Source organism: Hippoglossus hippoglossus, chromosome 6, assembly GCF_009819705.1.
Source record: "Hippoglossus hippoglossus isolate fHipHip1 chromosome 6, fHipHip1.pri, whole genome shotgun sequence".
NCBI classification, from domain to species: Eukaryota; Metazoa; Chordata; class Actinopteri; order Pleuronectiformes; family Pleuronectidae; genus Hippoglossus; species Hippoglossus hippoglossus.
In genome coordinates this window covers 3,660,161-3,671,496 of record NC_047156.1, presented here as the reverse complement: position 1 = coordinate 3,671,496, position 11,336 = coordinate 3,660,161, and the positions used below count along the sequence as shown (strand labels likewise).

Sequence of the window (11,336 nt, the reverse complement as noted above, 5' to 3'; positions counted from 1 at the left end):
AAGATTTCAAAATTGTTAAATTTTCTAAAAATGTTAAATAAACAAATAAAGAAATTGGGGTCATGGGCTGGTATGTATGCACAAGAACTGTTTTAGGACTGTTTCAATATATGTCCACTGAAACTCTTATCCATACCCTATTTGGCACAAGTCCCATATATAACTTCAGCTGTGTAAGCAAAGCCAGTTCAAATATAAAGCGTCCAACAGGACACACCAGTGTGGTAGCAGACCCCCGAAGACTCCAGCTTGAGGTAGACATATCTTCTGTCAGTTTGACAGCATTTAAATATTTATGGACAATGTCTTTAAAATACTAACTAATCAGCAGTGGTTGTTTAACAAATGTAGTTTTAACACTATCATCATTAACTGAAAATATGTTCTATGATTTCAACAGGATTGTGGAATATAACCGATTTTGAAAGAGAGAGGGTCAGGTAAAGGCAACCGTTTTTTTAATGAACTTTTAACTTATTTCATGCAAGTTTTCCAGTTTTTGTTCATACAGTTGTACAGGTTATAGTTATTCAGATCAATATTAACTAAACACAGGTCAAGTCACTTGTGGTGATGGACAGACATCGATTAAATATAGATAGGTTAATTAAGCAGTTCAATGCAGTTTTTTATTCAGTTCAGTTACATCAGCTGAAGATAGTAGGTTTCACACAGATAAATAACATTACTCTTATTTGTTATTGCCTCACAGAAGTAAACTGTCACCATGAGTACGGACGCGGAGATGGCCATTTATGGCAAGGCTGCCATTTACCTGCGTAAGCCAGAGAGGGAGAGAATTGAGGCTCAAAACGCACCTTTTGATGCCAAGGCCGCCTGCTATGTGGCTGATGTCAAAGAGCTGTACTTGAAGGGAACAATCATCAAGAGAGATGGTGGCAAAGTCACCCTCAAAGTCCTGGGCACTGAGGAGGTTTGTATCATAAAGTAAGACTCAACTGAAAGTAAAGTATGTGTTCTCAGTTGTAATTGTAACCAATGTCCTGTTGCAGGAGAGGACAGTTAAAGAAGATGACGTCTCTCCAATGAACCCTCCCAAGTACGACAAAATTGAGGACATGGCCATGATGACCCATCTCAATGAAGCCTCTGTCCTGTATAACCTCAAAGAGCGTTATGCAGCATGGATGATCTATGTAAGACTTTCTTTAAAGTGCAATAAGTTATATTGAAATCAAAAAATTAAACATGGAGTTAACTGTTTATCTCTATGTTCACTTTCAGACCTACTCTGGGTTGTTCTGTGCCACTGTTAACCCTTACAAATGGCTCCCAGTGTACGATTCTGAAGTTGTAAGTGCCTATAGAGGCAAGAAGCGTATGGAGGCTCCACCCCACATCTTCTCCGTCTCTGACAACGCTTATCAGAACATGCTCACTGGTATGTCCTTATTGTAGAATTTGTGAGTATACAGAATGATGTTTCACTGAAAGAAATGTGTTTAATTCATTTGGTTTGTATGTTCACAGATAGGGAGAACCAGTCTGTCTTGATCACGTAAGTTCATATCTGTTGACTTTTTTTGAGAGTCAAATATGTTGAGCAAATTCTTATAAGTCTGTGTTCATACCCAGTGGAGAATCTGGTGCTGGAAAGACTGTGAACACGAAACGTGTCATCCAGTACTTTGCCACAATCGCAGTGGCAGGAGGAGGAGACAAGAAGAAGGAAGTAAAAAAATATCAGGTATGTTATGATGACACCATTGAGTCCAAGTAAAGTAGAGTATATGTCGAGAAAGAAGGTTATTTTCTGATTTTATTTCGAAACTTGGATCATAGGGGTCACTGGAGGATCAGATTATTGCAGCCAATCCCCTGCTGGAGGCCTACGGTAATGCCAAAACTGTGAGGAATGACAACTCTTCTCGCTTTGTAAGTATGGGGTTATTTTTACAAGACAAATTTCTTGTTAGACATTGGTTATGTGGGGAGATTACAACAATTTCTATCTTCTAAACAGGGTAAATTCATCAGAATCCATTTCGGCACAACTGGCAAACTGGCCAGTGCTGACATTGAGACATGTAAGTAAAAATCCTCATAGCAAGTGTAGATGACTGAAATTCAGGACTGACCAGGTTGTGACTGATGATCAACATTTGTAGATCTGCTGGAGAAGTCAAGAGTGACATACCAGCTTCCTGCTGAGAGAGGCTACCACATCTTCTACCAGATGATGACAAACCACAAGCCGGAGCTAGTTGGTAAACAGATTGCATGATTTTAAACATATGCTGATTGTTTTTTGTTGAAAAATTGTATTTAATCTTTATTACGTTTTTAATCTTCAGAGGCGTCACTCATCACAACCAACCCCTACGACTTCCCCTTGATCAGCATGGGTCAGATCACTGTGGCCAGCATTGATGACAAAGTTGAGCTGGAAGCCACTGATGTGAGTGATCGAGGTTTTAATATTTAACATACTGCATACATCTGATGTGTATGATATCTAAAGTGATCTTATGAATGTATTTTCCAAAGTGGAGATACTTTGTAAAAAAGAAATCTTCTGAACACAGAATGCTATTGATATCCTGGGCTTCACTGGTGAGGAGAAGATGGGCATCTACAAGTTTACTGGTGCTGTGATCCACCACGGTAACATGAAGTTCAAGCAGAAGCAGCGTGAGGAGCAGGCTGAACCCGATGGCACAGAAGGTGACTATTTGATATCATATCAAAGTGAACAACAGAAGTTCTCAATCACACTGGTTTTGTTCTGTCATGAACACACATATATACAATACTACATAATAAATAATGAAACCATTTTCAGATGCTGACAAGGTTGCTTACCTGTTGGGTCTGAACTCCGCTGACATGCTGAAGGCTCTGTGCTATCCCAGAGTGAAGGTCGGAAATGAGTTTGTCACCAAGGGACAGACTGTACCTCAGGTAAACATAAAGTATACATTTCTAATATCCTAGTGAATTTTCTTTTTCTTATAATGACACACACATATATATATAAAAAGAAATAAGTAATTTGTACAAAACAGGATAGAAATAAACAGCACTAATGGCACGGTGGAGCATTAACTGAGGCCAAAGGCCTTAGTGAACAGGGGGTGTTTGAGTAGTTTTTTTAAGCTGTCCAGAGATGTAACGTTGCGGATTTCGGCAGGGAGAGAGTTCCAGAGAGTGGGGGCTGCGACACAGATAGCTCTGTCTGCAAAAGTCTGCAGTTTAGTGTTGGGGATGGAGAGCAATCCGGAGTTCGAGGACTGCAGCCTTCTGAGCGGAGTGTATGGGTGGAGGAGAGAGCGTTAAATATAGTGGGGCTAGGGCGTGGAGGGATTTATGGGTGAGAAGGAGGAGTTTGTAATGAATGTATTTGTCACAGGATGCGCCTGGTGCATCGGAAAACAGGGAGAGATTGAGATGTACTGGGTGTGTTATGTTTTTATTGACTATTAATCACAAAAATCAAGTTTTATACCTATATAGGGTATACAGTAGCACAGCATTTTACAAAACAACTATAGAGAAGAGTGCAGAAAAAAAAATGTTTTCATTCTTCTTCAGGTGAGTAACTCAGTGACTGCCCTGTCCAAGTCCATCTATGAGAGGATGTTCTTGTGGATGGTCATCCGTATCAACCAGATGTTGGACACTAAGCAGCAGAGGAACTACTATATTGGTGTCCTGGATATTGCCGGCTTTGAAATCTTTGATGTAAGCGTCATACACTGCAACTCATTATTAAAATATGACAAAGCCTTTCCTGTTGTCTATGAGCAATCAGGCTGATTATTTGTCCCCTCACAGTTCAACACCTTGGAGCAACTGTGCATCAACTTCACCAATGAGAAACTGCAACAGTTCTTCAACCACACCATGTTCGTCCTGGAGCAAGAGGAGTACAAGAAGGAGGGTATTATCTGGGAGTTCATTGACTTCGGTATGGACTTGGCCGCCTGCATTGAGCTGATTGAAAGGGTAAACATCGATTTAGTGATTCTATTGTATGTAATTCTCCTAAAAAACACCAGTCACTTCATGATATACTTTATCTCTCTGCACTTTCATCTAGCCCATGGGCATCTTCTCCATCCTTGAAGAGGAGTGCATGTTCCCTAAGGCTACAGACACATCCTTCAAGAATAAGCTCTATGATCAGCATCTTGGCAAAAACAAAGCATTTGAGAAGCCAAAACCTGCAAAGGGCAAGGCTGAGGCCCACTTCTCCCTGGTGCACTATGCTGGTACAGTGGACTACAATATCGGTGGCTGGCTGGACAAGAACAAGGACCCACTGAATGACTCTGTTCTGCAGCTGTACCAGAAGTCCTCAGTGAAACTGCTGGCTGGCCTGTATCCCCCTGTTGTTGAGGGTATGACACACAATTAACTGGTCAATTAAAACATATTTTAATATTTTATTACTCTTTATTAAATGTAGCAATTTGTCTCTGTATGTATTCAGTTTCTCACAAAAATAATTCTACTTGAAATGATCAACAGAGATAGGAAAGAAGGGAGGCAAGAAGAAGGGTGGCTCTATGCAGACTGTGTCTTCACAGTTTAGGGTAAGCTTTGGCATTGTAAACCAAGAAATAACATCACACATTATGTTACACACAAACTAACTAACTAACTCTTTTGTATCTACAGGAAAACTTGGGCAAGCTGATGACTAACTTGAGGAGCACTCATCCTCACTTTGTGCGCTGTCTGATTCCCAATGAGACAAAGGTTCCAGGTAAGATTTTAACTCTTTGGGGAATGGCTTATTTTTTTGTAAGTATGGTTTCAGTTCAGTGCTGGTTCAATGAGGAGTATAACTATTCACAAAAGTAATTTTGAAATCTCTTATAAAATAGGACTGATGGAGAACTTCCTGGTCATCCACCAGCTGAGGTGTAACGGTGTACTGGAGGGTATCAGAATCTGCAGAAAAGGTTTCCCCAGCAGAATCCAATATGGTGACTTCAAGCAGAGGTACCAATGGATATATTTTTGACATTTAAAAATGTTGTCAAAAACTAGAAAAATACTTACAGAGTCAAATAACTTTTGTATTAAAGGTACAAGGTATTGAATGCCAGTGTCATTCCTGAGGGCCAGTTCATTGACAACAAGAAGGCTTCAGAAAAGCTGCTCGGATCAATTGATGTTGATCATGACCAGTACAGATTTGGACACACAAAGGTAAGCACCATGTTTCCTTTTTTTATTGTTGGTAAAATTACAAATGATGTTGATTTTTCTTATTCATTTTGTTTGTTTGTCTGATAATCAGCATTGTACCTCAAAGTTTATTAAATGTTTGAAGTAATTTGGTGTAAAATTAGACCATGTACCTGGAGAAATTACTCATCAATGGTATAGTTTCAAAGCATGTATCTTATGTGTACATTTATGAAGCATCTTTGCCTTGCGAGTCTTTAACAATTTAGGATACCTGAAAGTTCATTTATATTTTCTGTTTATTCAGGTGTTCTTCAAGGCTGGCCTGCTGGGTACCCTTGAGGAGATGAGAGATGAAAAGCTTGCATCTCTGGTCACAATGACTCAGGCTCTCTGCCGTGCTTACCTCATGAGAAAGGAGTTTGTGAAGATGACGGAGAGGAGGTATGTTGAAAACAATAAATTCTGGACACAAAGACATGGGGTGAAAAATCAGCAAAAATTCTCATGACAACAATTTCTCCTTCACAGGGAAGCCATCTACACCATCCAGTACAACGTGCGCTCATTCATGAATGTCAAACACTGGCCATGGATGAAGGTTTACTACAAGATCAAGCCTCTGCTGAAGAGTGCTGAAACTGAGAAGGAGCTGTCTCAGATGAAGGAAAACTATGATAAGATGACAACTGACTTGGCTACTGCCCTGGCCAAGAAGAAGGATCTAGAGGAGAAGATGGTGTCTCTTCTGCAAGAGAAGAACGATCTGCAGCTCCAAGTCACATCCGTAAGTAAATCGCAGACGGTACCTGCAAATGTTCATGTTTTGTAGGTGAAATAATGATGGGCTAACACTTGATGTGTTCATACAATGACACAGGAAGGAGATAATCTGTCAGATGCTGAGGAAAGATGTGAGGGACTTATCAAGAGCAAGATTCAGATGGAGGCCAAACTCAAAGAAACAACTGAGAGACTTGAGGATGAAGAGGAAATCAATGCTGAGCTTACTGCTAAGAAGAGAAAGCTGGAAGATGAATGTTCTGAGCTCAAGAAGGATATTGACGATTTGGAGCTTACATTGGCCAAGGTGGAGAAGGAGAAACATGCCACTGAGAACAAGGTTTGTAAATTAAAAAATGTGTAGCATATCAAGTAAATTCATGGTTACTATGTGTTTAATAACATTTTACCTTCAAAAATAGGTTAAGAACCTGACAGAGGAGATGGCCTCTCAAGATGAGAGCATTGCTAAGCTGACCAAGGAGAAGAAAGCCCTTCAGGAGGCTCATCAACAGACTCTTGATGACCTGCAGGCTGAGGAAGACAAAGTCAACACTCTGTCCAAGGCCAAGACAAAGCTTGAGCAGCAAGTCGATGATGTAAGTTTACAAAGTCACTTAGGTTGACAAAACAAGATTCTTTAGCATAATATTCACAATCTCAATGTCTCAATGTTCAGCTTGAGGGTTCTCTGGAACAAGAGAAGAAACTGCGTATGGACCTTGAGAGAGTCAAGAGGAAGCTCGAGGGAGATCTGAAACTGGCCCAGGAATCCGTCATGGATCTTGAGAATGACAAGCAGCAGTCTGAGGAGAAAGGGAAAAAGTATCCAAACTTTGTTTCCCTCCCTATTACAAATTACCATCATGTTTCTAGTCATGTTCAATAGCATGAATGAACTCTTACTATGAACTTTGTCGCTCTCACAGGAAAGACTTTGAAATCAGCCAACTCCTTAGCAAGATTGAGGATGAGCAGTCTATGGGATCTCAGCTTCAGAAGAAGATCAAGGAGCTTCAGGTAATCAACATATTGCTTTAAATACAACACAACAAGCTTTCAGGTTTTTGTGTTTCACATTGAATGTTTATTAAACAATAAAACATATACTTGAAACAGGCCCGTATTGAGGAACTGGAGGAGGAGATTGAGGCTGAGCGTGCTGCTCGTGCCAAGGTTGAGAAGCAGAGGGCTGACCTCTCCAGGGAACTTGAGGAGATCAGTGAGAGGCTAGAGGAGGCTGGAGGTGCCACTGCTGCTCAGATTGAGATGAGCAAGAAGCGGGAAGCTGAGTTCCAGAAGCTCCGTCGTGACCTTGAGGAGTCCACTCTGCAGCATGAAGCCACTGCTTCCGCTCTTCGCAAGAAGCAGGCTGACAGCGTTGCTGAGCTGGGAGAGCAGATCGACAACCTCCAGCGTGTCAAGCAGAAGCTTGAAAAGGAAAAGAGTGAATACAAAATGGAGATTGATGACCTCTCCAGCAACATGGAGGCTGTTGCCAAAGCAAAGGTACAAAATAAATGAAATAGTAGAGTATTAAATGCATTTTTTATACATACAAAAAAAAAAATGGCATAATTGTGTTAAAAATAAAATGTTTCTTTTCTGTTCCTTTTTTCTCAAGGGAAATCTTGAAAAGATGTGCCGTACTCTTGAGGACCAATTTAGTGAACTGAAGACCAAGAATGATGAAAATGTTCGTCAAACGAATGACTTGGGTGCACAGAAAGCCCGTCTCCTGACAGAAAATGGTATGCAAATGACAGTGATCTTCAGTTTAAGACAGATCAAACAGAAACTGAAAAGAAACTAATGTTTGATCTTAATTTTCACACAAGGTGAGTTCGGCCGTCAAATTGAAGAGAAAGAGGCTCTTGTCTCCCAGCTGACCAGAGGCAAACAGGCCTACACACAACAGATTGAAGAGCTGAAGAGACAGATTGAAGAGGAGGTTAAGGTAAGAAAACTCTCAGTGTGTCCTTGCCTCGTTGAATAAGATTTAAATGTTCTACACATTCAATCATATTTCTTATCCTAGGCCAAGAATGCTCTTGCCCATGGACTGCAATCAGCCCGCCATGACTGTGACCTGCTGAGGGAACAGTTTGAGGAGGAGCAGGAGGCCAAGGCTGAGCTGCAGCGTGGAATGTCCAAGGCCAACAGTGAGGTGGCTCAGTGGAGAAGCAAGTATGAAACTGATGCTATTCAGCGCACTGAGGAGCTTGAGGAGTCCAAGTGAGTAACATTCAAACAATTAAATTACCAGATTTTCTCTTTGCATATATTTTGTACATTTAGCTGTGCAACATCACTTTAGTGTCTTTATTTAATTTGATATATGTAAGAATATCTGTAAAAGGTTACAAGATATTGAAATTTTTATTGAGAGAAAATTTGCAAATGTTTCAAAGGAAAAAGCTGGCTCAGCGTCTTCAGGAGGCTGAGGAGCAGATTGAGGCTGTGAACTCCAAGTGTGCTTCTCTGGAGAAAACCAAACAGAGGCTGCAGAGTGAGGTGGAGGACCTCATGATTGATGTGGAGAGGGCTAATGGGCTGGCTGCTAACCTGGACAAGAAGCAGAGGAACTTCGACAAGGTGGCCAATTCATACAACTGTTTTTTTACTTGTCTTTGTATTGCTGAATATCTATCTGAACACAATAAATTGTGTTATTTAGGTGTTGGCAGACTGGAAGCAGAAGTATGAGGAGGGTCAGTCAGAGCTTGAGGGATCTCTGAAGGAGGCTCGTTCTCTCGGCACTGAGCTGTTCAAGATGAAGAACTCTTATGAGGAATCTCTGGATCAGCTGGAGACCATGAAGCGTGAAAACAAGAACCTGCAACGTGAGTTCCCACCTGACAACGGGAATAATGTATTAATATTTTTGTGTTTTAGTTCCTACCTGATTGTCTTTGATTACATTCAACACATTTTGTGTTAGTGTTCATAATTTACATTTCAAGGCTTGACGATATATAATATGTTTCTTTCTGCAGAGGAGATCTCTGATCTGACTGAACAGATCGGTGAGACTGGCAAGAGCATCCATGAGCTGGAGAAGTCCAAGAAGCAGGTGGAGACAGAGAAATCTGAGATCCAGACAGCTCTTGAGGAGGCTGAGGTATGTTTGTTTTATCCAGGGAGATTTTCTGAGGTGAAAATATTACAAATCTAGGACAATGCAGTATATTGGGCTAAAAGCCCTGATGGTAAGGACACAAATCTTACTCTATGATGTCATCAGGGAACTCTGGAACACGAAGAGTCTAAGATCCTGCGTGTTCAGCTGGAGCTCAACCAGATCAAGGGTGAGGTGGACAGGAAGCTGGCAGAAAAAGATGAGGAGATGGAGCAGATCAAGAGAAACAGCCAGAGGGTGACTGACTCTATGCAGAGCACTCTGGATTCTGAGGTCAGGAGCAGGAACGATGCCCTGAGAATCAAGAAGAAGATGGAGGGAGACCTGAATGAGATGGAGATTCAGCTGAGCCATGCCAATCGCCAGGCTTCTGAGTCCCAGAAGCAGCTGAGGAATGTGCAGTCACAGCTGAAGGTATTGTCAGACATACTGCTGTTGTACAAACTACAGTATAGTGAGTGCACCTACAGTACATTTTGAGTTTCATTCGTATATTTTCCTGCTATCATTTCACTAGGATGCTCAACTGCACCTTGATGATGCTGTTAGAGCCCAGGAGGACCTTAAGGAACAAGCTTGTATGGTGGATCGCAGGAACGGTCTGATGGTAGCTGAAATTGAGGAACTTAGAGCTGCTCTGGAACAGACAGAGAGAGGTCGCAAAGTCGCTGAACAGGAGCTGGTGGATGCCAGTGAGCGTGTTGGACTTCTGCACTCTCAGGTGAACAAATATACAGTACTTCAATATATAAAACCAATGAAACGTTAAACAACATGAAATGTTGATTACTCAAGTCAATTAATTTTTTCATCCTTTAGAACACAAGCCTTCTGAACACCAAGAAGAAGCTTGAAACTGACCTGGTTCAGGTCCAGAGTGAAGTTGATGACACTGTTCAGGAAGCAAGGAATGCAGAGGATAAGGCTAAGAAAGCCATCACTGATGTACGCTTAGGTTTTTACTTATTATCAATACTTTCTACTTACCGTTTTTTTTGACATTTCTAAATCAAATACTGTGTTTTCCAGGCTGCGATGATGGCTGAGGAGCTGAAGAAGGAGCAGGATACTAGCTCTCACCTGGAGAGGATGAAGAAGAACCTGGAGGTTGCTGTTAAGGACCTGCAGCACCGCCTGGATGAGGCTGAGAACCTGGCCATGAAGGGTGGCAAGAAGCAGCTCCAGAAACTGGAGTCTAGGGTAAGAGAATCATGTTAGAATTATACACATATAAACAAAGTTTAAAAAAAAAACATCAAAACACTTTTAACTTAAACTGTGCATGCATTTGTCTTTTTTTCAAAAGGTGCGCGAGCTTGAGTCAGAGATTGACGCTGAGCAGAGACGTGGAGCAGATGCTGTTAAGGGTGTCCGCAAGTACGAGAGGAGAGTGAAGGAGCTCACCTACCAGGTAGAGTCACTTTGACATTTAATGTGTATTGTACAAATCAAGCAAATGTAATAATATACTTCCCTTTAAAACATGCAAATCTATGTATTTTCAATTACAGACTGAGGAGGACAAGAAAAACGTTTCCAGGCTGCAGGATCTGGTTGACAAGTTGCAGCTCAAGGTGAAGGCGTACAAGAGGAATGCTGAGGAAGCGGTAAGGGCAAAACATTAATTTTTAAACAATGACAACTCAATACGACATCATATCTCATGTGCAGTATATCTGCTGGTCATTTAACCATTTGCCCTGTACTGTCTTCCAGGAGGAGCAGGCCAATGTCCACCTGTCCAAGTGCAGGAAGGTCCAGCATGAGCTGGAGGAGGCTGAGGAGCGTGCTGACATTGCAGAGTCCCAGGTCAACAAGATGAGAGCCAAGACCCGTGACTCTGGAAAGGTAAATATACAATTCTGTATGGTAAACAAATACAAATTGAAAATTATTGTGGCAGAAAATCACTGCAAGTTAAAGGTGTTTGAAATGAACCTGATCAATACTTTTTGTTTGTTGGTGTGTTTTAGGGTAAAGAGGCAGCTGAATAAAGCTCATCGGCTGATCGCCTGTTTCAAATCATATAATATGAGGTGAAATATGCTGTTAAAATAAATCGTATTTATTGCTCTGAAATTGATGTCTCTAATTTTATTTTCATCTGCCTGTTTCTTCTGAGAAACAATTTGTCCGTCCCCTCTTTTAAAGTCTCTTCCTGGGTTTTACCATCTCCATCAGATAAGATAATGTTTTTCAGGTAGTTTTTCTTTACCTTTATTATTCAGTCATTCCCCTGCTCTTTTAGCCCGTTTAA

At 41.1% G+C, this 11,336-nt stretch overlaps 1 protein-coding gene across 1 annotated transcript; it reads left to right on the top strand.

The window, feature by feature from the left end:
• Positions 1–209: 209 nt before the first annotated feature.
• On the top strand, positions 210–11,158 carry LOC117763396 (myosin heavy chain, fast skeletal muscle-like). Its single transcript, XM_034588482.1, has 41 exons — positions 210–254; positions 401–440; positions 713–934; positions 1,014–1,157; positions 1,246–1,402; positions 1,492–1,519; positions 1,597–1,708; positions 1,804–1,896; positions 1,985–2,048; positions 2,130–2,228; positions 2,316–2,419; positions 2,547–2,685; positions 2,804–2,922; positions 3,553–3,702; positions 3,796–3,966; positions 4,061–4,361; positions 4,492–4,556; positions 4,642–4,729; positions 4,851–4,968; positions 5,055–5,178; positions 5,465–5,601; positions 5,689–5,944; positions 6,038–6,280; positions 6,363–6,539; positions 6,620–6,765; positions 6,870–6,960; positions 7,060–7,449; positions 7,565–7,691; positions 7,779–7,897; positions 7,979–8,175; positions 8,352–8,535; positions 8,618–8,783; positions 8,937–9,061; positions 9,185–9,493; positions 9,597–9,800; positions 9,899–10,024; positions 10,109–10,279; positions 10,386–10,490; positions 10,591–10,686; positions 10,796–10,927; positions 11,053–11,158. Exons 3-41 carry the CDS (start codon positions 728–730, stop codon positions 11,071–11,073), a joined length of 5,805 nt encoding a protein of 1,934 aa, XP_034444373.1. The 5' UTR covers positions 210–254; positions 401–440; positions 713–727; the 3' UTR covers positions 11,074–11,158.
• Positions 11,159–11,336: the final 178 nt, after the last annotated feature.

Excerpts from the sequence above, each read along its gene's own strand:
- LOC117763396 (XM_034588482.1), top strand. The coding sequence starts at position 728 with ATGAGTACGGACGCGGAGATGGCCATTTATGGCAAGGCTGCCATTTAC. Across the intron at positions 1,709-1,803 it reads AGGAAGTAAAAAAATATCAG|GGGTCACTGGAGGATCAGAT; the intron begins GTATGTTATGAT and ends CTTGGATCATAG. Across the intron at positions 7,692-7,778 it reads CCGTCTCCTGACAGAAAATG|GTGAGTTCGGCCGTCAAATT; the intron begins GTATGCAAATGA and ends TTTTCACACAAG.